The sequence below is a fragment of the Chaetomium tenue genome, assembly GCF_020726465.1.
Source record: "Chaetomium tenue strain MPI-SDFR-AT-0079 chromosome Unknown F5144scaffold_3, whole genome shotgun sequence".
NCBI classification, from domain to species: domain Eukaryota; kingdom Fungi; phylum Ascomycota; class Sordariomycetes; order Sordariales; family Chaetomiaceae; genus Chaetomium; species Chaetomium tenue.
This window is the reverse complement of record NW_027117331.1, coordinates 110,200-136,072: the sequence shown is the minus strand read 5'-3', so window position 1 is coordinate 136,072 and position 25,873 is coordinate 110,200. Positions and strand designations below refer to the sequence as shown.

Genomic DNA, 25,873 nt, shown 5'->3' with positions numbered 1-25,873 from the left:
ATGCACTAGAATGCGAGACATAGAGGAGCGGGGCAGCGTTGGGCTGGAGTTTGGATTGGATTCGAGTTTACTGGTTTCTTGGCTACCGTTTCTCGTCACTTATTTTGGTCGGTCTGTATACGAAAGACATGCCACTCAGTTGGAGCACCGTACATTTGTCTCCATTCTAGAAGAATACATCTTGTTAATTGGCAACCAGAGCGTGAGCGCAATGGCTGAATATGCCCCCAAGACACAAACCGAACTAACTGAACCCAGACGATGGTATCATGAACGGGACGCTAACCAAGGAAACACAAACTCGACAGGACCCAACTCCAAAGCAACCCCCTCTTCCCTGCGTTGGCTCGGATGCTTAGTTTGTCTTCTTGGCCCCAGCCCCGTTCGTGACGGCCGGCTTCCGGCCCTGCTGCGGCTGCTGGACAAAGCGGACGTACGCGTAATATGCGGCGGCGAGGACGGCAAGGATGGCGGCATTTCCTACGAGTGGTTCAGTCAGCAATCGGCCTTGTTCTACTACCATCATGATGTCCGAGCCGTTCCCCAACACGAACGAACCATGACGCCACGCCAACAAAACACCAGACAGCAGAGGAAACAGCACATACCAGCAACGAACTTCCCCACCCCGCCAGCCAGGTCGAACACGCCCTGGCCGAGGTCACCGACAAAGGCGAAGAAGCCGGCAAACAGGCCGAGGATGCCGCTGACGAACGAGTGGACGATGGCATAGGCGGCGTTGAAGACTGAGGACAGTAGCTCGCCGACGGACTTGACGAGGTCGGTGATAGCGCTGGTGACGGCCATTTTGGGTTGCTTTTTCTTCTTTTTGGCGAGGTGCAGGGTCTGCTCTTCGGTCGAGTTGGATGATGTTGTCGATGGGAGTGCTGGTGTGGGTCAGGGGCTTGTGATGACGGTGATGGGGGTGATGCGATGATAGGTAAATGCAATAGTAGAATGGTGTCTAGATATACTCGGTTATTGTTCTGCTGAGGTCACGATAATGGTAAGATGTGGCACAGCTGCGGGTTGTGACTTGGATGAACGCGATTTATAGAAACAGGGTACGGCGCGCAAGTTGGTGATTGACGTCGGTGGTGCATGACGTCAACCCCTCCAACCATCAACAGGCGCGGTTCGCAACGGCTTGTAGGGGAGGCGACTTGCCGTCCCGCTAATGGTCTATAACGAGGTGTCCCGGTTTGGGATGACCCCAAGTCTGGTATAACAATGCGGGACGCATGAGGTGCCATTCCATTATTGCACATCCGCAATGACGTCGCTTCGGGTGAAGACTGCACCGCCCAAGATTCACATTCACACAACAGCAAAGCGGTAGTAGCACACAAAAAGGGTATCTCCATTAGAATTACGACTAGTACATGGCGACGTTCATATCAGTCTTCGTCCCGGTCCACAGCCTTCCCCTTGCCCTTCGGCGATGCCGGTGCCGCAGCCTCAGACTCCGGCGCAGAGCCATATGTCTGCGTCTCTTGCTCCTGGGAAAGGGCGGACACGGCAACCGATGGGCGGTTTGAGTTGGCAGATGCCGTAGGCTCAGGAGGCGTGATCGACTGGGCGAGCTGCGTCCCTAGGGCTGGCAGTTGGGGGGCCGGCGTATGTGTCTGCGCATGCGGTTCAGCCCCCTCCTGGATAGACGGCAGAGGCCCTGGCGGTAGGATCATCGAGCCCCTGGTGTTCTGGGTCATTTCCGGGTTGGTCGAGGTGGCTGGCGGAGTGTCACTTCCCAGGCCCTCCTCGTCAACCTCCTTTGCGACGACCTTGCGACGACCTGAGCGGGTACAGAGGATAATACCCGTGATCACGCCGGCGAGAATGAGCACGCCAAAAGTGACCCCGACTCCAATGGCAACTTTCTCCCAATGCTGGACCCCGTTTTCGGGACCGCCGTATTTATACGGTCCGCCCGAGCCTGAATCAGAGCCCGAGCCCGAGCCCGAACCACCGTCAGAGGCGCGGCAGTAGCTCCTGGTGCACAACTCGGATGCGCCCGGGGTGTAGTCGCCATAGTTCTCAAACGCCACGATGTCTGAAGCCGGGGCGTTGGAGCCAGAGGGGAACTTGGCCTGGGCCAGGGCAATCTCGCGGTTGGCCAGGTCGAAGACGATGTAGCTGCGCCGGAGGAGGGAGCTGCCGAGGTTGTAGACGTAAGAGGAGCTGCTGGAGTAAGAGCTGCTGGAGTAAGAGCTCTCGTCGTACTTCTGGATGCCAAACATGCACATGTCTGACCCAAGTAGGCGGTAGCGCTGGTAGCCCGCAAAGGAGGTCATTGGCAATACGAGGTCAGCCGTTTCCGCGTTTAGCTTAGGCCCATCGGCGCCGCCGAGCTCAAAAACGAATTTCGTATTGTTCGTCTTGCCGGCATCGCAAGGAATCAGGAAGACCTCGGCCGATTCGTTATAGGTGGCGCCAGCCATGTCGGCGATTTGGTCCGCCAGCCGCGCGGGCAAAAAGGAGAATACCTCGCCCGGACCGATGGTGACATCGACTGGGAAGTCGTTTGATCGGATGGGTGGCATGGCGTCTCCCGAAGCGGCAGTGCCGTTTATGCTGTTGAGCGTGGTGACGAACCCGTAGGAATAGTACGAGCTGGACGACGACACGCGCACGAGATCGCCCGTGTACCTTGATCGGTCGACGGCGCCAAACAGTAAGCCGCCCGAGGTTCCCTTGGCATTATCCAGCCAAATGCTGTAGGCGTGACTCGCGATCTTGCCGGATGAAACCATGCGGTCCACGACGTTGGCGTAGTCGCCGGCCGAAGCAGAGCTGTAATAGTCCGCCGAGTTGTTGGCGCCGAGGCCGAGGATGCCAATCCAGCGATACGCGTTCGAGACCAGACCCATTGGGTAATCGTTGAACTCGAGGCCACCAAACGCCAGCTTGTCGGTCATGTTGGCACCGGAGACGCTGCTGGAGTCGATGTAGGTGTCGCTGAAACCATCGTAGCGCGAGTTCGGGGGCAGATATGTCGAGGACCGTGTCTTATTGAAACTTCCCCACGTGCACTGAGGCTCGGGGACGTTGAAATCTTGCAAGTCCTCGTCGTCGTAGCCATACTGGTCCCGGTAGTACCACTCAGGCGAGCATTCGCGGGTATTTGCGTCGGGAACCCACGTGTCACCGACCGAGGTCGAGATAAGCAGTGACACCTTTTGCGGAGGTGTGCCGACCGTGGCATCGATGACATAGGCATATTCGGACGATGTGAGTGTGGTTTGTTTCGAGCCCCGCGCCGAGAGATTGATGTCGCTGCTGGTATGCTGGGAGAAAGGGAGCAGCACATGCTGGGCAGTGGCGGTTGTGGCCGCGAGTGCGCCGATCGCGAGCATGGATAAGCGAGTGTGGAGCGCCATCGCGAGGCGGGCGCAAAAAAAAAAGAATGACTCTAGCAATTAACTAGCAATTAACAGACAAAAGATTGGACGTCGATTCTATTTCGACATGGCGGACGACAAGTATATGTACAGAACGAGCGACGGCGAAAGACCAACCAGCGAAAAAAAGAACGAACAGACACGAGAGGATTCAATGCTGTTTTTGCTCTCGCCCCTTGGTGCCTGGAACGGGTCTGGCCCCCAACCGCCAGCGATGATTGGCACCAGAAGCGAGTTTGCTTGCTAGCTACTTTCCGAAATTGGCATCTTGGCAATCCGACGGTCGAGTTGCAATGGAATGAGACAGACAGAGACGGACACGCCGAGTTGAGCGCGAGAAACCGAAAAGAAGAGAGAAGAAATAGTCATGTTGGATCTAAATATCTAAATGCAGCGACCTGTTGCCGACGAGACGACTTCCTATCTACAAAGTACGGGCAGTCAATGTTTCAACGTCCAAGTTTCCTCCACCTTTCAAACTCCTCCTCGGCCCAATGCCTGCCTAGCCAATTAATGCTGGGAACTTTTGCAAGTCATGCTAACCACCGCAAGTCATGGCTCTGCCGAAGCGCCGGTGCCCTCTAGCTTTGTTGCCCGCCCAGGTCGGGTTCACTTTAGTTCGCACATGGGGAAGCCAATCTCTAGAGAGAGCAAAAATAAAAATAGAAAATTTCCCATCCCAACTCGAATTGAAAGCCGGGCAATTAATGGTTCGCAACCCTCCCCGCTTACCCGATACAGAAGGTGGGTCAGGACCCCACGCTGTTGAGGCAGACATGGCGGGGCCTCAACGGCTCCGCGACCTGATGACCTGACGTCGTTCTTGACGACTTCAAGCAACTCCTGCTGCGTCGCCAAATCACCTCCAACGAGGCCACGATGCAGTCTGGAATCTCGGGTGCGTGACCCGATACAGAACATGTTACCCTAGGAAAAATGCTAACGCGCCAGCGGCAGCATCGAAGGAGCTGGTCTCCCAATTCAACGACCTGCTCTCCTCCGACAAACACTTCGGCCTCCTGGTGACCATCGCCTCGGAGCAGCTGCGGCCGTTACAACTCCTGACGCCATCGTCCCCGGCATCTTTTGATTCCAATGTCGAGTCTCTGCTAGGGCCGCAAATCAAGCCTAACGAGGCCCTCTATGTCATCCTCCGCAAACACCCATCCGCTCCGGCCTTCGTGGCTGTGACGTACGTGCCCGACACCGCTCCCGTGCGCCAGAAGATGCTGTTTGCCTCGACGCGCCTGACCCTCGTGCGCGAGCTCGGGAGCGAACACTTCCGTGACACCTTCTTTGCCACCATGCCCGAGGAGCTCAGCGCGGCCGGATTCAAGAAGCACGACGCCCACAGTGCGTTGGAGGCCCCACTCACAGAGGAGGAGAGGAGCCTGGGTGAAGTCAGACGCGCGGAGCAGGAGGCAGGCATGGGCACGGGAACCCGCGAGATCCATCTAAGCAAGAACCTGGCCACGCCAATCGCCGAGGATGCGCTTCAGGCGTTGAAAGACCTCGGCGCGGGAGATAAGCGAACATTGGTCATGCTGGTGCGTATGACAGTTTCAGCCGCCGATACATGACACGCAGCTGACAGATGTGCTTTTGCTAGAAAATCAACCCGGAGTCCGAGTCCGTCGAGCTAGTCCCTGACCACTCCGCCCCTACGTCAATCCCCGAGCTCGTGCAGACCATCTCGCCCACAGAACCCCGTTTCACCTTCTACCGATTTACGCACACGCACAACGACAGCGAATCCAGCCCCCTCCTGTTTCTCTACACCTGCCCCACCAACTTTAGCACCAAGGCCATCAAGTTCCGCATGATGTACCCCCTCATGAAACGAGCTGTGCTTACCATTGCGGAGAAGGAGGCCGGCCTGCAGCCAGACAAGAAGTTCGAGGTGGAGGATGCCTCCGAGGTCACGGAGCAGGGCGTGATGGAGGAACTACACCCAAGGGCCGAGGTGAAGAAGGGGTTTAACCGTCCTAAGCGACCTGGGCGCTAAGCACCTGACGTCCTAGAAGCTCAGAAAGCCTTGTTGATTCCTGTCCCCGTGCTGTGCGTGACCTGACCGACGTCACATCAATTCCTGCTGCCTCCCACGAACGCCTCGTATTTTATCCTCTGTATTTCACGTCCAGCCGATCTCACAGCCCCCGTCCCGATTCCTTTTCCTGCTCCCATATGTCGAGCAGACTTTTGCTTGGATATTCACTGGTTCCGTTGCGAAACACTGCTGCTCTCTCGTTCTCCCCATTGCGACCACATCCTGATCTTCGCGCCAGAGCGCGCCATCCCGAGCGTGCAGTACAGTGCATGCCATCTACTTCGACCTCACCACCCACCACCACCCACCGCCCACCCGTCCGTGACGTCCCCACCGACCAGAGCAGCAACGCCCCGGACTGGGACTAGGACATTCCCTACCCCCTACCCCTACTACGCGACCGCCTCACCCCACTCACCATCTCTCCCACCCGGCGCCCGAGCCCGTGTCCGTGTCCCTGGCCGTGCAGTCGTTATAGCTGGCCATTGTCTTGCCGAGGCAGGCGGCGGTCACAACGCGGCGGTGGGACGCAAAGCTGAGGGCGGGCGTGGGCGCGTCAGGCTGCGTTCCGGGAGGCCGTGCTGCCGTCCGCGCGGGAGTGGGAGCAGATGCTGATGCTGGGGGCGGGGGAGGGGGAAGGTGGCGGCCGCGGCTGTGTGGGAGCGAGGATGGTCTGCTGGAGTGGTTTGATGGGATCGTTGCGCGGGGTTGGGGACGGGCCGTGGGATGTTGCTGTGGTGGAGGTGGAGTGTATGGGTTTGTGGTGCGTGGGGTGCTGTTGGGGCTGGGGAGGTTCCAGAGGGGGGAGTACGTACTGGCCTCTATGGGTCGTTGGCGTGCCGTTAGTTGATGGCGCCGTGATACCAATACAAGCCGCTCAACCTCATAAGCTAATATCACCCCGCTCGTTTACGGAAGTCGTTTGCTTCGACAAGCCGCTAAACACAATGAATCGTTACTGGATGCCAATCGTTTATAGCGACTGAGCCGCTAGTTTACCGGAGTCGTTCAAATGCGGTATGAGCTGTCCTTTTTCGGCTCATGAACTGTGAGCCGCTTGTCGCTGTGAACCGCTCCGAATTTTAGCCGCTCGCTCAATCGTGAGCGGCTTAAGTATGGATTTGAACAGGTTATAACATGTAATGAAGCGGATGTTGTGTTATGGTCTCAGCTGTGCGTTTCTATTCTCTTTATTTGGAGGCCACATGATGAAGGGGCTGTGCTTCATAGGATATAGACTTAAGAGCCGACATGGTGATATTTTGGGGAGTTTGGGCGTTGGAATTATATCCTGATATGACCGGACCATGGTCGAAGCACTTGGTAGAAAAGACCTTACGCAAGCTCTTCCTGGAGAGAATAGGATCAAAATGTTCAATTCACGGCAATTCCTGTTCTTCTCGTGACAGCTCAAGTCGGACTCGTAGGTCGGACTCGTAGTTTACCTTGATCTGCGATGTCAGCCGCGGCCAGTTTACCAACTGGCCCTTTCCCTTGCGGACCTCCATGGGTTGAGGTCTGCACCATTCCTGAAGCAATTCAAGACGGTGGATGAGAGTGCCGATGAGATGAGCCGCTGCTGGGATGTTTCCCGTCGCTTGTCGCCGCACCAAGCCCGAGATAAGTGTGGGGAACGGCTCCTTTTAGTGACCAATAGGGCTAAATTCCGGGCAAGGAGTGGATCACTTGCTTGTCTGGCTCCCCAGTTCCCAACGCACTGGGCTCGCGCTGTGCCACACCCACGTGCCGAAACCGTTCTCACTTTCGTCTGTTGTCGTCTGCTCATCAGTCTGTACCACAGTAGCATGCACTCAAACAGTAGGTAGTTAGTCCATCAATGCATCCGTTCACCAATTGATCTCGAAATGTCACCCCTCGACCCCTTCTACTGCATCCATGCAATCTCGGAACCGCCACGAAACAGCTGTGATGTCATTTACAATATGGACCTTGTGCCTCGGGCTGGTCCTTAGCCTGTTGGCCCCCTGGACCGCATCAGCTGATCCACTTGGACCTGGAATTACACCCCGAAGCCCAGGTATAAAGGCCCCCCAAGCCCCGGCCTTCCTCCCCTTTACCTGGGGGGGCCAGGTACATGTAAACACCCCACCCGGTTCATTCAACATGAGCCCAACACGCATCCAGCCGCCCTTACGGGTCGCCGTCCTGCTCAACTCGTACCGCTCGCCCTTCATCGCCGAGATCCGGGACTCGTACGTGCGCTCCACGGGCGCGGTGGCCGGCGACGACGCCGAGCTCACCTTCTTCCTCCCGGCCGAGAAGCCGGACGACTTCCCGGACCCGGACGCGTTCGACCTGATCGTGGTCGGCGGCGGGAACGCCGACCCGCGCAAGAAGCACCCCTGGATCCTGCGCGTCCACAAGTTCATCCTCGACGTGGTTGCCAATTACCCGCGGACGAAGCTCTGCGGGATATGCTGGGGCCATCAGACCATCTCGATGCTGTTTGGGGCCGAGCTGGTGGATATGGAGACGCCCGAGGTAAGTGAGAGGCAGGCGTTGCGGGACGTTAAAACGGGGGGATGTCCGGCTAACCCTCCACAGTTGGGCGTGACAGAGGCAGAACTGACGCCTGCGGGCAGCCGCTTTTTCGAGAGAGAAGACGGCAACGGCATCGTCCGGCTGCAGCAGCACCACCGTCGGGGCGTCGGCACACCTCCAAGGGGGTTCCACGAGCTGCTTGTTGGCAACCAGGCCTTTTTGAGCCACGACCGCACGATTCTGACGATGCAGGGCCATCCCGAGAAGGACGCCCAGTGCGCCAAACTGCGAGTCCGGGACGCCACGCGGTGGTTTGGCCTAAACGAAGACGACAAGGCCGCTCTTTTGCGTATTGAGAGAGCCATGGACAGAGAGGACGACGGCCCAGAGGTTTGGGCGAGGATTTTTGAGTGGGCACGGGAGGAACACCCGGGCTACGGAGTGCATTTGTGACCCATCGACGAGCCATAGGAATACCTCGTAGGATACCAATACAAGTACAAACCGACCCCTTGTCGATCTGAGTCGCAAGACCGGGACAAGGGGCACTGGATCAACTGCAGAACAACATATCACGACCCTGCAGCATCAAACGATTTGCAAAATGGCTTGTATTGTGGGGACGAGGTGTGGTGGAAATCAAGCTTGCATTGTCACAAGCTAGCTGAACGCCGTCCCTTTTGAGTCCCATGCATCAGACCGAACCCGAATCCCAAACCCAAATCTGACCTCGGTGCGCCAGCCCACAAACAAGCCCATCCCATCTACTCACGCCTAGTAGTCGGCGGCGCTGGTCTGGGGGAACTCGAAGATGACGCCGCGACCGGTGAGGCGGCGGTAGACCTCCGAGTAGGTGTCGAGCCTGTAGTCGACACCGCCACGCTCCTTCTCGTCAAGGATGACCTTGAGGGTCTTGGAGCCGTCCTCCTTGGTGCGGAGGCGCTTGCCGACGATCTCGACGGGGAAGACGAGGTCGGTCAGGATGGCGTCGTGCACCGCGGTGAGGGTGCGCGAACGGGGGCGCTTCTGCTTGAGGGTGTTGCGCGAGCGGCTGGAGCGCTTGGGGCGCGGCAGAATGCGGCGCGAAGCGAGGATCAGGACATGGCGATCCGAGAACTTCTTCTCGAGCTCGCGGGTGAGGCTGCACAGGGTCAGTATCGCCTATCGCTTAGAGGAAGAAAAAAAACAAAAAAAACTTACCGCTGCTGGACACGGTGGAAGCCTTGCAGCGAAGGGACGGGGACAAAGATGACAATAGCCTTCTTGCCGTGGCCAACTTCGATCTGTTCCAGATCCAAGTCAGCATGCGAGCTCCAGGATGACACTGCAATCCATGGACCGCTCCCGTCCTATTCCGCGTTCTGTATGGTTTTTTGATGTTATGGCCGCCGAGCAGGACGAGCCGGCGCCCGAGGCCACCCGCCCGCCTGCCCGCCTTCCCATTTGTGATCAATCTTCCAATGCGACGACGCCCGACGCGCGGCGATGTCTCAATCGCTCGCTAGTCGGTGGAACAGGACCCGGGCGTGGTTCGGATATCGCAGGTGCGGGTGCTTCACGGGCGGATTCTCACCTCACGAGCCGAGACGAACTGCAGAGGGCGGAGGGCGACCTTGAGGTCGGCAGTGTTGGTCTCGAGATCGTACAGAGCGGTGGCGATGCCCTGCTCGAGCTCCGAGGGGTTCTGACGGCTCGGGCTGTTAGCCGCGATCTTGTTCAGGGACGGCGAGCTCATGTTGGCGGTTGTCGACGATACCGGTGGTTGACTGACTTCGAGGCGATTCCGAGAGTTGAAGCTGCGCGAAAAGTCGTCCAGTTGAATTGGGCGGTTAGGGTTTGCAGCCCTTGCAGCCCTCAAAGTTTTGGTGGGCCCAAGTCAGGTGCATAGGCGGTGTGGGCTGGCGAGATGCGGGGCATCCGCGATCCAGGGGCTTCTCTGCACGGTCCAGGGCCTTGGTGCACCAACTCCACGAACGCGTCGCGAAGAGGACGGGAGTTCGTCCGCTCCCATCCAACCCAAGGACGGCGACAGCAAACACAAAGATGGCCTCCACAACTCCAGCGACCGGGACGGCCGGCTTTACACTTCCCGTACTCTATCGTTTGTTTTTCCTGCTCATTGAGCCAATTGCGACCCTCGCTGGCGCATACTACGCCTTCTTCGACCAGCGTACCTACCTCGATCTCACCCATGCCGTCTCCGCGCCGTCGCCCATTCCGCTGGGTACCTCGATCGCCATGTCGCAGCTTGCCAATCTCTACTTTGCGTTTGCCCTCAGCGAGGCCATTGTGCTACGTTCCACCTCCGACCTCCGCGTCTGGAAGGCCGTGCTCTTCTGCTTGCTTGTTGCGGACCTGGGCCACCTTTACACCGTCAGCGTCTTAGGTCCGCAGATCTACTGGAGTGTGCTCGAGTGGAACGCCATTGACTGGGGGAATATTGGCTTTGTCTATCTCGGGGCCTCGATGCGGATTGCGTTTCTAACCGGTGTCGGTTTTGCCGGCAAGGGCAAGCTCATCAAAGCAGCTTGAGCAACCGCTCTGCGTATGGTTGTGGAAGGGCCGGCGCCGTTGTCTGCATGTTTGACACCCGCCGTGGGCGCCGGCTCTCCGCCTCGGTATCGTTATCATGATAAGATCGTTGATGCCTTGGGAACAAACGCCGTACTCTCTCGAACTCGTTTTGTCATAGGTGGCTCCGGTTCCTCGGGTGGGGCATCTCAAGCCTGATTCCGAGAGGTGGGCGTGAAGGAAAACCGATGCCGGCGTGGGCGGTTAAACACGTTTGTGAAGTAATGGTCTCTTGCTTGTCAATTCCCTCAGTCTCCAGCCAGAACCCACTTATCCAGAGCAAAACCGGGCCTGGGAGTGTGTAAACCCACGATCTACTCAAACACCCGCCTCTTCCGACGCACCTCAGGATAACATACCCGTCCGTTTTGCCGTTGAACTTGACTTTCAAAAGCTGACGTCTGCGTGACCCCCTTTGACCTCCACACCGTGCCCTCCCGCGGCCCGTTCATGCCGACTTTCCCCGCGGCTCTGGGGTGACCGGCCGGCAAGCGTTCTGATTTGTGGGAAAACCCGACACAAGCTGTCTCCAAAGTTCGCCCGGACCCGCATGCTGTTCACGCCTGGTGCATGGCGGGGTACAGCGGGGTTAGCGGAGGAAAGCAGCATCGCCGTCCTGGCGGAGAAGGCGGGTTCCCCAAAACGAGAGCCCCAGATGTGACCATTGGCCCAATTAGGCCGTTCAACGATTCCTGGATAATATCACGATGCTCCAACCTCGAGTGGGGGACGCGGGGTGCCCCTCCTCGCCGGTGTCTTGAACGGGTTCTTTTAAAACGCGGGGCCCAGGTTTTGTTTAACCCGAAGTGAATCCGTAGTACTCTTCTTGCCCTTCTCTCGCTGCTGCCAGTTGAACCTGAGGATTCAATCACCGCTGATACCGTACCTACCACATCACGAACCAAATTACCATGCCGTATCCTGAGAAGTTCACCGGGTTCCAGGTCAATGGGCCGGACACCTGGCTGGAATTCAACAAGAACGAGTTCCAACCGAAGCCGTTTGGCGATTACGATGTCGACGTCAAGATCGAGTGCTGCGGCGTTTGCGGCAGCGACCTCCACACCATCAGCGGCGGCTGGGGCGAGCAGAAGTTCCCCCTAGCTGTGGGGCATGGTAAGACTCTCTGCTTGCTCACGACGACCGGTTTGGCCACTAACACAACGCAGAGATCGTGGGGACGGCGGTGCGGGTGGGACCCAAGGTGACGCTGATCAAGGAGGGGCAGCGCGTGGGCGTGGGCGCGCAGAGCTACGCCTGCCTCGACTGCCGCCAGTGCAAGAATGACAACGAGACGTACTGCCAGAAACAGCTCGACACATACGGCGCCGTGTGGCCGGATACGGGCATCGTCTCGCAGGGCGGCTACTCTTCGCACGTGCGGACACACCAGCACTGGTCAGTCCGCCATTTCCTTCCTTTCGCTCGCCCTCTCCGCCGGCGGGCGTTTGCTAACATAGCTTTACTACTGCCAGGGTCTTCCCCATCCCCGACAACCTCCCCAGCACAGTGGCGGCTCCCATGCTCTGCGCTGGCCTGACGGCCTACTCGCCGCTGGTGCGGAACGGGTGCGGACCCGGGAAGAAGGTGGGCATCGTGGGGCTGGGCGGCATCGGCCACATGGGTGTGTTGTTCGCGAAGGCTCTTGGTGCCGAGGTGTGGGCGATCAGCCGGACGCACGCCAAGGAGGCGGACGCGCGCAAGCTCGGGGCGGACGGGTTCCTGGCGACGGCGGACAAGGACTGGAACGTGCCGCACGTCATGACGTTCGACTTGATCGTCAACACGGCCAGCAGCTTCGACGGGTTCGACCTCGACGCCTACCTGAGCCTGCTCGACGTGCACGCTAAGTGGGTGAGCGTGGGCCTGCCCGAGGACGACGGCATCAAGATCCGCAACCAGACCTTCCTCAGCAACGGCTGCTTCTTCGGCAGCTCGCATCTCGGCAGCCGGAAGGAGACGCTCGAGATGCTGCAGCTGGCGGCCGATAAGGGGATCAACACGTGGGTGGAGGAGGTGCCCATCAACGAGAAGAACCTGGCCGACATCATGCAGCGGCTGCACAAGAACGACGTCAAGTACCGATTCTGTCTGACCAATTACCAGGACCAGTTTGGGGCTTGATGGGCGGTGAATGGTCGGCGTGGCGGGTGTTGTACATACTGTATTAGAAAAAAAAGAGAAAACAATCCTCAACGGAGCACACGAAGAAATGCAAGAACATGCGATGCAAACATAATTCTTAGGGGTATCTCAATTCCTCTCTCGCCATATGTAGGTTAACAAGCACGATCACAAATCCTACGGCCGGATCCTCCCCAACCCCAACACACACCAGTAAGCCAGCTCGCGCTTCTCCCTCGCCTCCCGATCCCTAGTAGCGACAGACCCAACCTCATCCCCGCCGGCCTCGCCCTCCCACTCGACGCGCACAAACATGGGGATCTCGAGGACATCCTCGTCCTCGGCCAGCGGCGGGTCCCCTTCCTCGAGGCGCAGCGACGCCGGCACCACCTCGACGACGATGCTGACCCAGTTCCGGCCGCGCTCCCAGATCTTGCCCACCTCCAGCTGGTTCTGGTGGTTGATGTTGCTCTGGCTGCCAGCACCACCACCACCACCGGCGGCGGCGGCCCCGTCCTCACCACGCCGCCGCCGCTTGTCCCGCTCGCTGCCGCCGCCCTGGTTGAGGGCCTCGTCCCACACGTCCGTGTTGGCGTCGATCTCAAACTCCGGGCACAGCACCGTCACCTTGCTGGCGAGGCGGCCCGGGGTCTTGGCCGGGGCGCCCAGGGTGACCTTGATGGTCTCGAAGATGGGGTTCTTGAAGGTCAGCAGGTAGTGCGCCGGGCGCAACGGCTCGAGCAGCGCGCCCGGCACGGCGGGCCCGGAGGCGGAGGTGCCGGTGCCGGTGCCGGTGCCACCGGAGAGGGAGAGGGGCCGGATGGCGATGCTGGGGATGTAGCTGCCCGCGACCAGGCGGATGCGGAAGCGCGTGGTCTGGACCTTGGCCTCGGGCTTGCTGATGATGTGCCGGCAGACGGGGCAGCGTTTGGAGCGCTTGGTGCGCAGGAGGTAGGGGATCGGGCGGAGCTCCGAGGTGAAGCGGCCGCGGCCGTGGAGGTGCTCTTCGCCGAGGTTCGGGGGCTGGTCGGCGAGCTGGGCGGCCGACGCGGTGCTACCGTGGCCTTCGGATCGCAACGCTTCGATGGCGGCCGACTCGTCGAGCTTGGCTAACTGGAGGCCCTCGTTGGCATCCAGCGCTTCCCGCATGGCACCCACCCGCGACTTCGCCTTCTTATCCTGCAAACTGCCGCCGGTGTAGATGCTCATGATGCGCGAAAGCGAGGTGGGCGAGGAGAAGCCGAGATCGCCCAGGGCGCTGAGCCCAGTGTCGGCTGAGTTGGGGTTTGCGAGCTGGCCCTGGTGAAACGCCTTCAGGTTCGCAAATTGGGTCTCGAGGTCTAGATCCTCTGCCTCGTTCGGCGTACCTTGGCCCTCCGTTGCCGGCTGGGGGCGGAATGACGGATCCTTACGCCGTTCCTTCCGCTCCTTGGCCGTCAACCTTGTCGAGCCCCCGTTCCGCAGCTTCGCCAGCTGGGCGTGTATGCCATTCGGCTTTTCAAATTGGATGCCGACCTCGGCCGAGCTCCAGGCGCAGTAGGAGCAAATCAGGGCGTACGGGCCGGCGTGCGGCGTGGCGGCGTTGTCTGGGGCGGCCAGCAGGCTCGGGTCGGGCTTCGTCTCTACGCTCGTTACGGTGAGTGGGCCGATGCATACTGGACATTGGAAGCAGCTGCGGGTGCATCTGAAAAGCGGCTCGTCAGTCAGCCGGCAAATGGTGAGGAGGGCGACGGGACCGACCTGTTCCCCTCGCTCTTGAGGTTGCTGCTCGGCACCTCAAACAGGCAGTTCGGACAGTAGTAGGTCACGATCTCCTCGGCGATACAGCGGGGGCACCGTATCTGGTGGCAGTCTTCGCAGTACAGCAGGTACTCGAGTGGGTAGAGGGTGTAGTTTGCGCGCGGGGCACGGGGGTCAAAGGTGCGGTCGTCGTCGTCATCGGCTTCGGTGCCCGCTGGTAAGTTGGGGTCTGATGACCGGCCGAGCGTCGAAAAGTCCGAGCATGGGCATTGGATATACGTGTATGGTGTCAGCGCTGCCATCGCAACTCTACATTGTGTGGGCAGGTGTGCAAGCGATGACGGTGGTGGTTGAGAGTGTGGGATAGGCAGGTACCCCGACGCGCCAAGTCGTGGAATGGGAGCTCTTTGACGCGACCTTGGGCCACCACTTTATCGACCCTAACCCTGCCGACTCCGCCAACCAACCTGAACAGACTCGGGACAACGCTGTGAAGTTGTCCCAACGAGGGCGAGGCGTGGGGGCAGTCATGTCATGTTGGTTCATTAGGTACAGGCATCTGTCGTCTAAATGGGAGTTCTACCTAGGCGCCAAGCTCCCCCAATCTCATGACCATTCCTAAACTCCTGAAAGGACTCCAGGTACCTACCCTCGAGCTACCTACCTACCTAATCGGTACATGTAGCCAGACGCGTCGTAGAAGCGCGGTGCATGTTATGCAAGGCCAGAACCTTCTTCAATTCATCCAATTCTTGTATATCGCCGTGTAGCTCCCCCGAACCATCTTCGAGAACGTCGTCCGGGTGTATGCACAACCAAGGCTCCGGTTCCGGATCTGGAAAGACAACAAAACGAAGCTGCCAGAGCTATGTTGGCTGCTTTCGTCCCAGTTTGCTTTGAGTAAAGAAGGACTCCTGCCAGTGGCCAGCACAGCCTGGGCTGCCACCACCCTGTTTCGGGGTGGGGGATCCCCTTTGTTTGTTCTGGTCCACGGGCGACTACTTCTTAGGTAGGCACACGTCGCCCCATTGCTGCCCTGGCCCTTGTCCTTCTCTTCCACTTACTCACAAGCTCCCGTGTGAATCTGCCATCTGTTTTTGCTCTTCGTCTTCGATTTTGTCTTCGCTCCCCGGCACTCTATGACCATGCCACAAACTCGGGCTAGCAACGCCGCAAGTGCCTCCCTAAACGCACCGACAATGCCCAATAAGCCCGAGAGCCTGAAAGAAACGAAGGGCCATGGCAAACGGCCAGCCAAGCCCAAGGCGCTACCCCCGAATAAGAAACAGCGTCTCGCAGCCATGGCAGGCCAGTTGGACACTCCTCTCGCTGGTGCCGCCCGGCCACCCAATACCTCCGTCCCTAGCACAGCCGGCAGCAAAGACATCATCACAGAGGGGTCCACTTCCCAACCTGATGCCGCCGCACCTGATGCCGCCACCGCTAGCCAGGCCAACGGCAGTAACCCAGCTGCCCTAGGTGAACGGGAATACAAAGAGCCCGGGCGCGGTGAGGACCCGAGTCAGACGGCGGCCAGGATTCGCCTCAACGCATGGAACGACGGCCTGCTGCGCGGCTTCCTCGACGTTGAAAACTTGGATGGTATTGATATAGGCTTTACCACTTTGAGTCAACGCATTTTCAGCTTTGCCAAGTCCATGGCCAAGGCTGTAGACTGGGGGTCGCTCGACGTCGAAACCCAACAGATGCTTAAGTCATGGGCGCCAAAGGCCAAGGGATACCTGGAGACCCCACAAGGGGCAAGAGGTAAACAAAGTTCGTGACGTGGTTTGTCTGGAGGCGGGAACTGACGAATAAATGGTTTCCAGCTATCTTTGAAGGGTGGATGTGGCGTACCTTCGTTGACGACATCCTCGGGGGGCCGGGCGATCAACCACACTGGGCTTCGTACAGCGAGCTCCTGCGCGTGATAGAGCGTGAGTGGAATTTTCTTGCCCATTTCCTGCTTTTCCGCCGCGTCCGTTTTTAACGTGTGGACGCACCCACTCAGCTCTTGCCGCTTTGACGCCCGACGCCCTAAGAGCGGACCAGAATGAGACGCATGATCCCCATTGGCGAACGTTGGTGGCAGACCGTCTCAAGAACCGGCACTTGATCTGGCGCACCCTGACGGTGGGGCTGCTGAGGTCGGCTCGCGGCGGCGCAATGTTCCGCTATAACTTCGAATCAGTGGTTGGACTTCTCCGCCAGAAGTTCGGCCGATGGTTCCCGCCACTCAAGAATGAAGAATATTGGAAGGACCTGAATCGGGTCATCACCGAGCTTGCTGAGGCAGCCATCGAGTTAGACTGGTACGTCGGCTTCCTGGCGCCCACGGAGAGAGTCTGTGGCTGACATGGGGTGGTGGCAGGTACATACATTGCGACGAACGAAACTGGGACTTCAGCTTTACGGACCCGGAAACGGGCCAAGCACACGGCTTCCTTTACAAGAACCGCCCAGAAGTCCAGCCGCACTATATCAGCTCCGATCCGAACCACCAGGAAGGCTACCCAGTGGACTTCATCGTGACCCCATCTTTTCGAAGCTGGGGTTCCCTCAGAGAGCGAGCTGGGGATTGGGGTGAACCTCGGGTCAAAACACCCATGGAGGTGGTAATTGACATGTTACCCAATGAACATGAAGCAGGCACTGTGGACGGTGGTGGAAACTCGGCGGGCCCTAGCGCGAAATGAAACCAAGGACGGGTTCAAGATTAAGGGGATAATGTGGTTTGGACTCGGTGATTGATCAAAGCGATACTCGGTACGGAGCCTCTTGTATGGTTGTTAAATTCGAGAGACTGCGATGATGTTGTCAGATGCAAAGTGACGGGGCGATGAGTAGGTGACGCACACGTGGAAGACCGGAGCACCCCATGTACCTCGTACCCTCGCTGCTGAATACCAGTACCTACGGGAAATACATGTTCTCAATTTTGCTTCTTTGCCAAACTTGTTCCTTGCGTCAACCCCGTGATGATCTCTTCTCCCATGCCGAAGACCATGAAAACGAGAGGGGCAACGATCCAGGCACCACTACGTAGTCTTAGTTTGAGTCCTGGTAAAAGAAATGATGTGGATCGGTTTCGGCCACAAACATCTCGGGACTTACTTTGGGATGATCCACAGAAACAAGAGCGTCCAGGCGTCGTTCTGGCCGATATTGTCGAACCCAGAGCAGTACTCAAGTAGCCCTACCGTAGGTACGCAGCCAGCCCGAGTCAGCCAATCTTTGCCACGCACCAACGAAGACAGGGGTGCCGGGCAGAAGAAGAAAACAAAACTCACAATACAACACCGTCTTGCTAACCGTCATCACCGCGGCGCTAAACCCCAGCAACACGGCGAGGGCGCCGACCCGGCCGCCGACCGCGCGGCGCGCCCCGGGGGCCGGCGCCGCGCCGTAGGCATACCACAGCCCCAGGTAGGCCAGGTACAGCAGGGACTCGGCGAGATTCAGCAGGCTCTGGGTGGCGGCGAAGGGGTTGCGGGCGTCCCACTGCTTGGCGCCGTACATGTGGTCGACCTCGCCGTACAGCGCGTAGGGCACCCACAACGGCTCGTGCAGCGAGCCGCCGGGCATCGTGTGCGGCCGCAGTAGCATGTAGGCCGTGTCCCACGCGACGAGCGGCAGCGACACGCCCATCCAGAGGAGCGTCGCCGTGGACGGCGTGTGCGACCAGCCCGTCGGGGAGGAGGAGGCGGCGGAGCCTTTGCGCGGGGTCATGGTGATGATAGCTGCGGCTTGCCGCTTGCAACTTGCCGGAGGGTGGTGATGGACTGACTGACCGTGACTACCGTACTTAATTTTGATGGTCTGGGTTGTAAATGCAATTCGTCGTCACTGGCGAAGTTACTACCATGGGCGTATCACTCTTAGAAGTATGAGCATGAAGACTGGGGCAAAGTCATGTACATGCTTGGAGGTTTTATCACGTCCGGCCATCTGCCAGCTTCAATGGGGGTTGCCACACCCTCGAGCTGGTCGATGACACCAAACCCCGCTTCACGGGCGTTAAATTGGTGGTTATTGGTCGAAAGTCCAGATCGAAACCCCTGCCCTTCCCTTGGCTTCGGGAACGACTTCCCGTGCTGAGCCGTGCCCCGAGCGCTGCGAATTGCACGAATCAGGTCGAAAGTTCCGGGCTTTTTGTCGTCAAGGGCGTTCGGGGATTGAAGATTGACAAATGTCAGTGAAACACACAACGTTCGCCAATGGTATTGTTGATGGGATGAGAGACCCCCCGTGCCCTTGAAGCCCGCAAGAAAAGTTCAAGCAATGCTGCCAAGGCCATCCCTCAAGGAGAGACACCGTTATGGCGACAAAGGGCTTCTCGAGACCCGAGACGGCCGGCATCTTCCGTGGAACCTCCTTCGCTGGGTGGTCAAGCCAGCGCCGTCTCGTAGGAGCCGAAAGGACAAGCCAAGCCGGCGGGCCATGTGAGCATCGCGTGGGCGGCAGCACAGGCGATTAGCCCCCGGCCACAGGTGGCTTGAGGGTTACAGCGATCGAAACGAAGATCCGTGTGCCAGGGCACGGGAAAGACGCCCCCACATCAGGTGATACAAATGGCGTATCCGGCTCTTTGCAGCTCTCAGGGCCACGATGGACGATGCAAACCGAATACGGTGGAATGAGGACGCAGAGACTGTGGTGGTGTCACACAAGCTAACAAACATGCTAGGACACGGGAGGCACGGCTGCAAGTTCCCAACACACGGCGAAAGACGGTGAAGCATGCAAATCGGAGTGGAGTGGTTGGGACTGAGGTCCGAGGAGCGTGCTGTGTGAGTGCTGTCTCCTTGCGAGGAGAAGCAACCGGAATACTGCCTGCCCACGACGAATAGGCGCCGCGATGCCTCCACCAACGCCGTGCACCTTCCCAACGCCGACGCCCGAGGGGTATGATGAACCGGTGTCTCTCTTACGGCACCCTCGTTTTTAGCTGAACACCATGCCACTCCTTCAACAAGTCCCCCAGTGCGGCATTGACTAGCCGCTGCTGCTTGAGCATGTTCAAGCCGCGGAACTTCTCGGAGCAGACCTCAATGCCGTACATGGACCCGCAGCCCCCGGAGATGTCTTGCACCACGAGTTCCGTGGGCGTAAACTCTGCCAGCAGTATATCCCAGATCTGAGACTCCCCTTCGGAGAGATAGGTCGGCTTTTCTGGGGTGCTCGTGGAAGCGGCGGCATGTTCTTGTGGTTGTGCCGCGGTCGACGTAGAAAAGGGCTGGCATCTGGTGAGTTGTTGGGGAAGCTGGGCCCGAGAAATGCGAGATGTCACCGTCACCGGCTGTAGGCTCGAGGCGGCTGTTGAGAGTGACAGTCTCTGCGTCGCCCGCATTACTCCTGCGCGTGGTCCGCGAAGAGCTTCGGAGGGGAGGAGGGCCCGGGTGCTCCGGGCACGCAGACAGGCTCGGCAAATCATGGTCGGGGCAATTGGGTGCAATTCACGAATCTATCGGGAATGTGCGTTAGTTGCCTGCTGCAAAGCGGGTATATGGATGGAATTGGGAAGCAGCCCGGTTCTTACACGAGAAAAAAAAAGTTGCGAGTTCGGCTTTGGCAATGCTGCATCGTCCAAGGCCTGGGCTCAACCGAATTTGGGCCAGCACAAAGCTGGAAGCCGCGGGCCGGAGTTACAGACAATTAGAAAGCCAGTGATTGGCTCAGTAGCGCCACTTTGTGGGGAAACCCACATCGTCGTCATGAAATCTCTTGGCCCATGTGCCAATGCCATCCCGGCGTGCCTGAGCTGCTCAGCATTCGTGGATGCGTCCAAACCCGCGCGCCCGCCTCCCCGCCAAACAAGCTGCACCAAATCTGGGCTCCGATATTCAAGCCGATAAACTTGGAGTAACAGCTCGACTCAGGGGCGGTCGTGCTTTCGATCCTGCCTCGTAGGGCGGGCGGCTGAGGTAATTATTTCCCAAAAAATCGCAACCTGCCTGCCCTTCAAACAAGCGACTGGTGTTCCCCTAAACGCCGGGTGGTGCGCTAAGTGTTATCGCCAGTTCCCCAGCTACGCTCCCTTGGGTAGGAGGGTAGGTAGGTCCATGCCTATTCGAATATACCTTTACATACCTCCCTTTTCGAGCGATGAGCTTGTGGGAGAGCTCCGACCCCCGTCACCGGTCACTCTTCAATTCTTGTTTCCTGTGGAACCCAACACGGCTGGCAGCTTGCAAAGGACCCTACGTGGACCATTTGAGAGATGGGAAGCCCCCCCCGATGCGGCTGCAACACGCGGAGAGCCGTGGCCGGAAGGATTTTTATGTGCTCTGCTGCATCGTCGGGCAACAGCCACGGCAGCTGGTGACAATTTAGGCGCTGCAGCATGGAAATGACCACAAAGTTTTGCTGTCGGCATTTTGCGGCCGGTTGATGGGGAATGCGGGATCCGCTGCCGAGCCGATCTCTCGGCCCAGGCTTTTGGCCGCGATGCGTGCCGGAGTCTTGGGTGCAATGATACACAGTCGCAAGAGACACATGCGCTTCCCGAACCGTGTGGTTACGAGGTTACCTAACTCGGCGTTGCTCGACTGCTCCGCACCAGATCAAGCGCCCGCCCTTTTCTCAAAATGTCGCACGACCACGGCGTTGTTTTTGGCTGTGAAAGCATGGAACCCTGGGTTGAGCCCTGGAGCCACGCCATCGGTTGATGGCGATCATCCAAGGAGAGGGGCGGTGCGGGGAGCCCTCAGCCAGGAAGGTGACATTTCCCTGCAGGAACACGCCCCATGAGCATCGTGGTATGTGTGTATGTACAAAGTATCCTGCAAGGCACCCGAAGCGCACGACGAGATGTGAGCTGACTTGACTGTTTTCGAGTTGGAGAGTTGCGATACAGGACGTTGAACTAGCCAATGTGTAGCTACCTCATCTATATGTACACACGTGCACTCGGAGGGTTTACTTCGAACTGTCTCATCGCCTCTGACGCCATCAGGATTCGATCGCCGGCACTCGCCCCGGTCTGGTTTGCTCGGTTGGAGACGCGCCGTCGGCTCTTGAATGACAGGGGTTCGCGGTGGTTGTAATTATTTTGTACAGATTACGTGCAGAATGCAAGTTACCACGCCGTTTCCCCCCAAGCAGCACCATGAGCAAAGGCCAGGTCGATGTGCGGACAAGTCGAAGACGAGCTGAAGCATAGCAAGCTCTCTCATGATATCCGGCTTCAGCTCTTTCCGCTCTTGCGGGCGTAGTTCCTGTTCACATCCAAGGGCATCCTTCTCCAAAGGGAGCTCAGGAACGGGACCTGCCAAGCTCAGCCTAATTCAGATCATCCAAGCGCAGGGGGTTCAGCCCGCCCGCTTTGCGCACTGCCAGCCGTGGTACCGCATTGTTTCTCGCAATTGCAGTTCTACGACAGGTACCGTCAGCCACGGCAACACAAATTGAACGGTGCTTGGCAAGAGATCGCATGCCCAACAAGGTCGCATTCCACGGTTGCGACATGGCCGACCTGCCTTCTCGAGCAAGGCCGTTGTGGGACAATCTGCTTCACTCGGCCCAATGATGAACCCCAATTGCTCCGGTGATAAGAATTTGGGTAAATTCGGCCGCAACCTCGCCCTGACGTGCTGGCTGGCGCGTGGGGAAGCGAGACAACCCCCCCCCCCTGAACCCTCCCGCTCCCGCGAGCAAAGACGGCTACATATAAGTGCTATGATGGCGCCAGATCGGCTTCGCGACATCTTGGCCGAGTTAAGGACAGTGCCGAGTGTCGAGTGCCCTTCTTTTCACTCGCCAGTTGCGTAGGTCCTCGCCACTCACTTCGGCCCCGCTCCGCTCCTCTCCCCTCCTCATCCCCACCGAAGCCGGCTCCCGCGCGGCAGGCAGGCACGCAGGCACAATGGTGCGGCTCAACGTGGCCACCGTGCTTCTAGCCGTCACGGCCGTTGCCCGAGCCGTCACTCCGGACACCCCCTCTATCGTCCCCGGAGCCTACATTGTCGAGTACGAAGAGGATCAGGTGAGGAACTGAACTGGCCCTTCCATGTCTCGCGTACCGTACTAACAGATTCGCTAGGACTCCAATGCCTTCGTCAACAACCTGGGGGGCAAAGCGTCCCTCCGCAAGGACCTCCGCTTCAAGCTGTTCAAGGGCGCGTCTATCCAGTTCAAGGACACCAAGAATGCCGACCAGATGATCGCCAAGGTGGCCACCATGCCAAAGATCAAGGCTGTCTACCCGGTCCGGCGCTATCCCGTCCCGCACCACGTCGTCCATTCCACGGGTGACGCCGTCGAGGCCGTTCTGTCTAAGCGGCAGGAGGGTAGCGACACCTTCAGCACGCACCTGATGACGCAGGTGAACAGGTTCAAGGACAAGGCTGTCACCGGGAAGGGCATCAAGATCGGCATTATTGACACGGGTGTAAGTCAGCCGGGGGTGCCAGTGGCGCATTCCAGCGCGTGCCAGACGTGTCACTGACGAGCGAGAACAGACCGACTACCTCCACCCGGCCCTTGGTGGCTGCTTCGGCGAGGGCTGCCTGGTCTCGTACGGCACCGACCTGGTCGGCGACAAGTTCAACGGCGCCAACACGCCGGTGCCGGACGCGGACCCGCTCGACGAGTGCAACGGCCACGGCACGCACGTCGCCGGCATCATCGCGGCCCAATCCAACAACCCGTACGGTATCGTCGGAGCCGCAGAGGGCGTCACCTTGGGCTCGTACCGCGTCTTCGGCTGCACCGGCGACGTCGGCAATGACATCCTGATCGCCGCCTACAACATGGCGTACGAGGACGGCAGCGACATCATCACGGCTTCGATCGGCGGCGCGTCCGGCTGGAGCGAGGACCCGTGGGCCGCGGTGGTCTCCCGCATCGTCGACAACGGCGTTCCCTGCGTGGTCTCGGCCGGCAACGACGGTGCCGCGGGCATCTTCTACGCGTCCACCGCTGCCAACGGCAAGAGGGTCACCGCCATCGCGTCTGTCGACAACACCGTCACGCCCGCGCTCCTCAGCAACGCCTCGTTCTCCATCAACGGGACATCGGACTTTTTTGGCTTTACCGCTGGCGAGCCCGGGACTTGGGATGATGTCAGCCTCCCTCTCTGGTCCGTCGGCTTCGACACGACCGACCCGGCCAACGGATGCGAGCCCTATCCCGACTCGACCCCCGACCTGTCCGGGTACATTGTGCTGGTCCGCCGCGGCACCTGCGCATTCGTGGACAAGGCGGCCAATGCTGTAGCCAAGGGAGCCAAGTATGTCATGTTTTACAACAATGTGGATGGGACCGTCAGCGTGTCGGCCAATGTGGAGGGCGTCGTCGGCGTCGCCATGGTCACACCGGAGCAGGGCGAAATCTGGGTCCGCGCGCTCGAGGCGGGATCCAAGGTGGTGGTCCACATGACGGACCCCCTCAAGGCCGGCACGTTCCTCAGCTCCTCCGAGAACACCCTCAGCGGCGGGTTCCTGAGCGACTTCACCAGCTGGGGCCCCACGTACGAAGTGGAGGTGAAGCCTCAGTTCTCGACCCCCGGCGGCTTGATCTTGTCGACCTATCCCCGTGCTCTTGGTTCGTACGGCGTGCTCTCCGGGACCTCGATGGCGTGCCCCATGGCCGCCGCCATCTACGCCCTGCTCATGACCGCGCGGAACACCAAGGATGCCAAGACGCTCGAGAACGTGTTGTCGGCCACAGCACGCCCCAACGTCTTCCGGCTGCAAGGCAAGTCTCTGCCTTTGCTCGCCCCGGTGGCACAGCAGGGCGCCGGTCTGCTCCAGGCCTGGGATGCCGCCAGGGCGACCACCCTGCTGAGCGTGTCGAGCATTTCGTTCAACGACACGGACAACTTCAACCCCGTGCAAAACTTTAGCATCTCCAACACGGGCGCAACCGCGGTGACCTACTCATTGAGCAACATCGGTGCCGCTACCGCCTACACGTTCAACGACGAGAAGACCATCAGCCCCGCCGCGTTCCCGAACGAGCTCACCGGCGACTTCGCCTCGCTCTCGTTCAGCCCGAACAACTTCACCATCCCCGCCGGCCAGCGCAAGATCATCACCGTGACGGCAACCCCTCCCAAGGGCGTCAACGTGAAGCGGCTGCCCGTCTACTCGGGCTACATCGCCATCAACGGATCCGACAGCTCGGCGCTCTCGCTCCCCTACCTCGGCGTGGCGGGCAGCATGCGCTCCGTCGTGGTGCTCGACTCCAAAGCCGCCCTCATCAGCAGCGCCCGCGACCAGAGCAACACGCCCGTGCCCGCGGGTGTCACCTTCGTGCTGCCGCCGCCGGGCTTCTCCAACGACTCGTCCTACGCGAACCGCACCGAGCGGCCCAAGCTGGTCGTCAGCCTGGCCATGGGCTCCGCCGTGCTGCGCGCCGACATCGTGCCCGTGAGCAACTGCACCACGGTCGCGCGCACGGCGGGCGTCGTCTTCGGCACCAAGACCATCGGCCAGCCTGAGGGCCTGCCGGCGCTGTGGAACCCGCGCGGTCGCTTCGAGTACAAGTGGGACGGCAAGCTGGACGACGGCACCTACGCGCCTGCGGGGCGGTACAAGGTCGCCGTCAAGGCCCTGCGCATCTTTGGGGACCGCGAGGAGGCTGCTGACTATGACGCGGCCGAGACTGCCGACTTCAGGATCCGCTACCTGCCTGGACCGTCGGCCAAGTTCAGGAGACAGGGGGAGGGGTGCGAGTGAGGAGGGAGAGAGGGGAAAAGTGTTGAGGCAGCACCGACGGCACGTTGCCAGGGAATGAGGGCCTATTTGTGGAGACCAGACATGGAACGTAACTACAAGTAGATGTCAATACAGCAAGATACGAACGAACCCTTGGCGTGTTGTGGCGGTGACTCGGTTTGACATGTTTGTTGGTTGATCTCGATTCTCCAGGGGGCATGCACACCCGGCAGCCGGATGGCCCGCGACTCGCCTTGCTCGAAAGGATGATAACCACGTTGAAATGAGGTTGGCAATGGTGGACATTTCCGCAGCGCCGAAAGGGGGTTGCCATGCACAAGCTGGCAAAGCCGAAAACCCCGACATTCGCCGGCGAGAGAAGATCTACATTGGTTGGGTACCAAACCCAGTCTCGAGCCAGTGCCTTGGGTTTCCGCTTCTGGTAATCCTGGTCGCTGTCACCTGAACCAGACGGCGACGGACCACGAGTCGTGAAAACAAGGAAAACCTTGTATCACACGCGCAAGATCCAGGAGAAGGGACGGCTCTCAGCAGTGATCGGAGCTCAACTGTGTGGGGAAAGGGGCAAATGACAGCCCCTTCCTTTTTGACTTTTACAGCTGGCTAGCGATAACTTGTCAGCGTGAGACATTGCTTTTCCACCAAGCCTAGACCAACGCCTCTCGACAGCCACGTTGGCTGTCTTGGAGAGAGAGAGTGAACGGCACATCTCGGGGAATTAGCTCCTCGGCGGGTTGGCAAAAGCGGAGCGAAGCTATTCCAGGCCGATGTGGGTTTGCTTTTTGTTTGACACCGTCCCTCAGCCGCATGCA

The 25,873-nt window shown here is 59.2% G+C and overlaps 12 protein-coding genes across 12 annotated transcripts; 7 read left to right on the top strand and 5 right to left on the bottom strand.

Annotated features, from left to right (window-relative positions):
- Window positions 1-355: 355 nt before the first annotated feature.
- Window positions 356-807, bottom strand: F5144DRAFT_600573 (uncharacterized protein; the record flags this gene model as incomplete). Its single annotated transcript, XM_066791083.1, has 2 exons — window positions 356-480; window positions 609-807. 2 exons carry the CDS (start codon window positions 805-807, stop codon window positions 356-358), a joined length of 324 nt encoding a protein of 107 aa, XP_066644070.1.
- Window positions 808-1,339: 532 nt separating this feature from the next.
- On the bottom strand, window positions 1,340-3,621 carry F5144DRAFT_565404 (aspartic peptidase domain-containing protein). The gene has a single exon (XM_066788493.1). It carries the CDS (start codon window positions 3,375-3,377, stop codon window positions 1,398-1,400), a length of 1,980 nt encoding a protein of 659 aa, XP_066644069.1. The 5' UTR covers window positions 3,378-3,621; the 3' UTR covers window positions 1,340-1,397.
- Window positions 3,622-4,188: 567 nt separating this feature from the next.
- Window positions 4,189-5,493, top strand: F5144DRAFT_156293 (uncharacterized protein). The gene is made up of 3 exons (XM_066782496.1): window positions 4,189-4,296; window positions 4,356-4,945; window positions 5,008-5,493. Exons 1-3 carry the CDS (start codon window positions 4,278-4,280, stop codon window positions 5,401-5,403), a joined length of 1,005 nt encoding a protein of 334 aa, XP_066644068.1. The 5' UTR covers window positions 4,189-4,277; the 3' UTR covers window positions 5,404-5,493.
- A 2,076-nt stretch (window positions 5,494-7,569) lies between these two features.
- F5144DRAFT_486110 (class I glutamine amidotransferase-like protein) lies at window positions 7,570-8,400 on the top strand (the record flags this gene model as incomplete). Its single annotated transcript, XM_066785529.1, has 2 exons — window positions 7,570-7,947; window positions 8,011-8,400. 2 exons carry the CDS (start codon window positions 7,570-7,572, stop codon window positions 8,398-8,400), a joined length of 768 nt encoding a protein of 255 aa, XP_066644067.1.
- A 321-nt stretch (window positions 8,401-8,721) lies between these two features.
- Window positions 8,722-9,682, bottom strand: F5144DRAFT_485354 (40S ribosomal protein eS7; the record flags this gene model as incomplete). The annotated part of the gene is made up of 3 exons (XM_066785493.1): window positions 8,722-9,088; window positions 9,148-9,230; window positions 9,521-9,682. 3 exons carry the CDS (start codon window positions 9,680-9,682, stop codon window positions 8,722-8,724), a joined length of 612 nt encoding a protein of 203 aa, XP_066644066.1.
- A 338-nt stretch (window positions 9,683-10,020) lies between these two features.
- On the top strand, window positions 10,021-10,470 carry F5144DRAFT_459992 (uncharacterized protein; the record flags this gene model as incomplete). The annotated part of the gene is made up of 1 exon (XM_066784975.1): window positions 10,021-10,470. A coding segment is annotated over one exon (450 nt), but the record flags the coding sequence as incomplete, so codon positions are not given.
- Window positions 10,471-11,278: 808 nt separating this feature from the next.
- F5144DRAFT_155620 (chaperonin 10-like protein) lies at window positions 11,279-12,731 on the top strand. Its single transcript, XM_066782492.1, has 3 exons — window positions 11,279-11,634; window positions 11,688-11,916; window positions 11,994-12,731. Exons 1-3 carry the CDS (start codon window positions 11,430-11,432, stop codon window positions 12,640-12,642), a joined length of 1,083 nt encoding a protein of 360 aa, XP_066644064.1. The 5' UTR covers window positions 11,279-11,429; the 3' UTR covers window positions 12,643-12,731.
- On the bottom strand, window positions 12,690-14,756 carry F5144DRAFT_565394 (dynactin subunit 4). The gene is made up of 2 exons (XM_066788492.1): window positions 14,386-14,756; window positions 12,690-14,329 (listed from the first exon to the last, which is right to left on the bottom strand). Exons 1-2 carry the CDS (start codon window positions 14,682-14,684, stop codon window positions 12,820-12,822), a joined length of 1,809 nt encoding a protein of 602 aa, XP_066644063.1. The 5' UTR covers window positions 14,685-14,756; the 3' UTR covers window positions 12,690-12,819.
- Window positions 14,757-15,225: 469 nt separating this feature from the next.
- Window positions 15,226-16,357, top strand: F5144DRAFT_156226 (uncharacterized protein). The gene has a single exon (XM_066782494.1). It carries the CDS (start codon window positions 15,522-15,524, stop codon window positions 16,164-16,166), a length of 645 nt encoding a protein of 214 aa, XP_066644062.1. The 5' UTR covers window positions 15,226-15,521; the 3' UTR covers window positions 16,167-16,357.
- On the top strand, window positions 16,358-17,169 carry F5144DRAFT_156227 (uncharacterized protein). Its single transcript, XM_066782495.1, has 2 exons — window positions 16,358-16,694; window positions 16,754-17,169. Exons 1-2 carry the CDS (start codon window positions 16,549-16,551, stop codon window positions 17,076-17,078), a joined length of 471 nt encoding a protein of 156 aa, XP_066644061.1. The 5' UTR covers window positions 16,358-16,548; the 3' UTR covers window positions 17,079-17,169.
- Window positions 17,170-17,314: 145 nt separating this feature from the next.
- On the bottom strand, window positions 17,315-19,816 carry F5144DRAFT_591118 (uncharacterized protein; the record flags this gene model as incomplete). The annotated part of the gene is made up of 10 exons (XM_066790225.1): window positions 17,315-17,420; window positions 17,497-17,578; window positions 17,673-18,128; window positions 18,170-18,228; window position 18,259; window positions 18,359-18,530; window positions 18,697-18,761; window positions 18,805-18,876; window positions 19,049-19,053; window positions 19,314-19,816. The coding sequence occupies 10 exons, from the start codon at window positions 19,814-19,816 to the stop codon at window positions 17,315-17,317; spliced, it is 1,521 nt and encodes a 506-aa protein (XP_066644060.1).
- A 2,203-nt stretch (window positions 19,817-22,019) lies between these two features.
- Window positions 22,020-25,192, top strand: F5144DRAFT_155655 (peptidase S8/S53 domain-containing protein). Its single transcript, XM_066782493.1, has 3 exons — window positions 22,020-22,366; window positions 22,424-22,771; window positions 22,842-25,192. The coding sequence occupies exons 1-3, from the start codon at window positions 22,247-22,249 to the stop codon at window positions 25,059-25,061; spliced, it is 2,688 nt and encodes an 895-aa protein (XP_066644059.1). The 5' UTR covers window positions 22,020-22,246; the 3' UTR covers window positions 25,062-25,192.
- Window positions 25,193-25,873: the final 681 nt, after the last annotated feature.

What these genes read in the sequence shown, in the direction of transcription:
- F5144DRAFT_565404 (XM_066788493.1), bottom strand. Translation starts at nt 3,377, where the DNA reads ATGGCGCTCCACACTCGCTTATCCATGCTCGCGATCGGCGCACTCGCG.
- F5144DRAFT_155655 (XM_066782493.1), top strand. Translation starts at nt 22,247, where the DNA reads ATGGTGCGGCTCAACGTGGCCACCGTGCTTCTAGCCGTCACGGCCGTT. An exon ending in TCGAGTACGAAGAGGATCAG is followed by an intron (nt 22,367 to 22,423) that starts GTGAGGAACTGA and finishes CAGATTCGCTAG; the next exon opens with GACTCCAATGCCTTCGTCAA. An exon ending in TCGGCATTATTGACACGGGT is followed by an intron (nt 22,772 to 22,841) that starts GTAAGTCAGCCG and finishes GAGCGAGAACAG; the next exon opens with ACCGACTACCTCCACCCGGC.
- F5144DRAFT_156227 (XM_066782495.1), top strand. Translation starts at nt 16,549, where the DNA reads ATGTTCCGCTATAACTTCGAATCAGTGGTTGGACTTCTCCGCCAGAAG. An exon ending in GCAGCCATCGAGTTAGACTG is followed by an intron (nt 16,695 to 16,753) that starts GTACGTCGGCTT and finishes GGGTGGTGGCAG; the next exon opens with GTACATACATTGCGACGAAC.
- F5144DRAFT_156293 (XM_066782496.1), top strand. An exon ending in AGCGAACATTGGTCATGCTG is followed by an intron (nt 4,946 to 5,007) that starts GTGCGTATGACA and finishes TGCTTTTGCTAG; the next exon opens with AAAATCAACCCGGAGTCCGA.
- F5144DRAFT_155620 (XM_066782492.1), top strand. Translation starts at nt 11,430, where the DNA reads ATGCCGTATCCTGAGAAGTTCACCGGGTTCCAGGTCAATGGGCCGGAC. An exon ending in CCCCCTAGCTGTGGGGCATG is followed by an intron (nt 11,635 to 11,687) that starts GTAAGACTCTCT and finishes AACACAACGCAG; the next exon opens with AGATCGTGGGGACGGCGGTG. An exon ending in GTGCGGACACACCAGCACTG is followed by an intron (nt 11,917 to 11,993) that starts GTCAGTCCGCCA and finishes TACTACTGCCAG; the next exon opens with GGTCTTCCCCATCCCCGACA.
- F5144DRAFT_565394 (XM_066788492.1), bottom strand. Translation starts at nt 14,684, where the DNA reads ATGGCAGCGCTGACACCATACACGTATATCCAATGCCCATGCTCGGAC. An exon ending in AACCTCAAGAGCGAGGGGAA is followed by an intron (nt 14,330 to 14,385) that starts CAGGTCGGTCCC and finishes CGAGCCGCTTTT; the next exon opens with CAGATGCACCCGCAGCTGCT.
- F5144DRAFT_156226 (XM_066782494.1), top strand. Translation starts at nt 15,522, where the DNA reads ATGACCATGCCACAAACTCGGGCTAGCAACGCCGCAAGTGCCTCCCTA.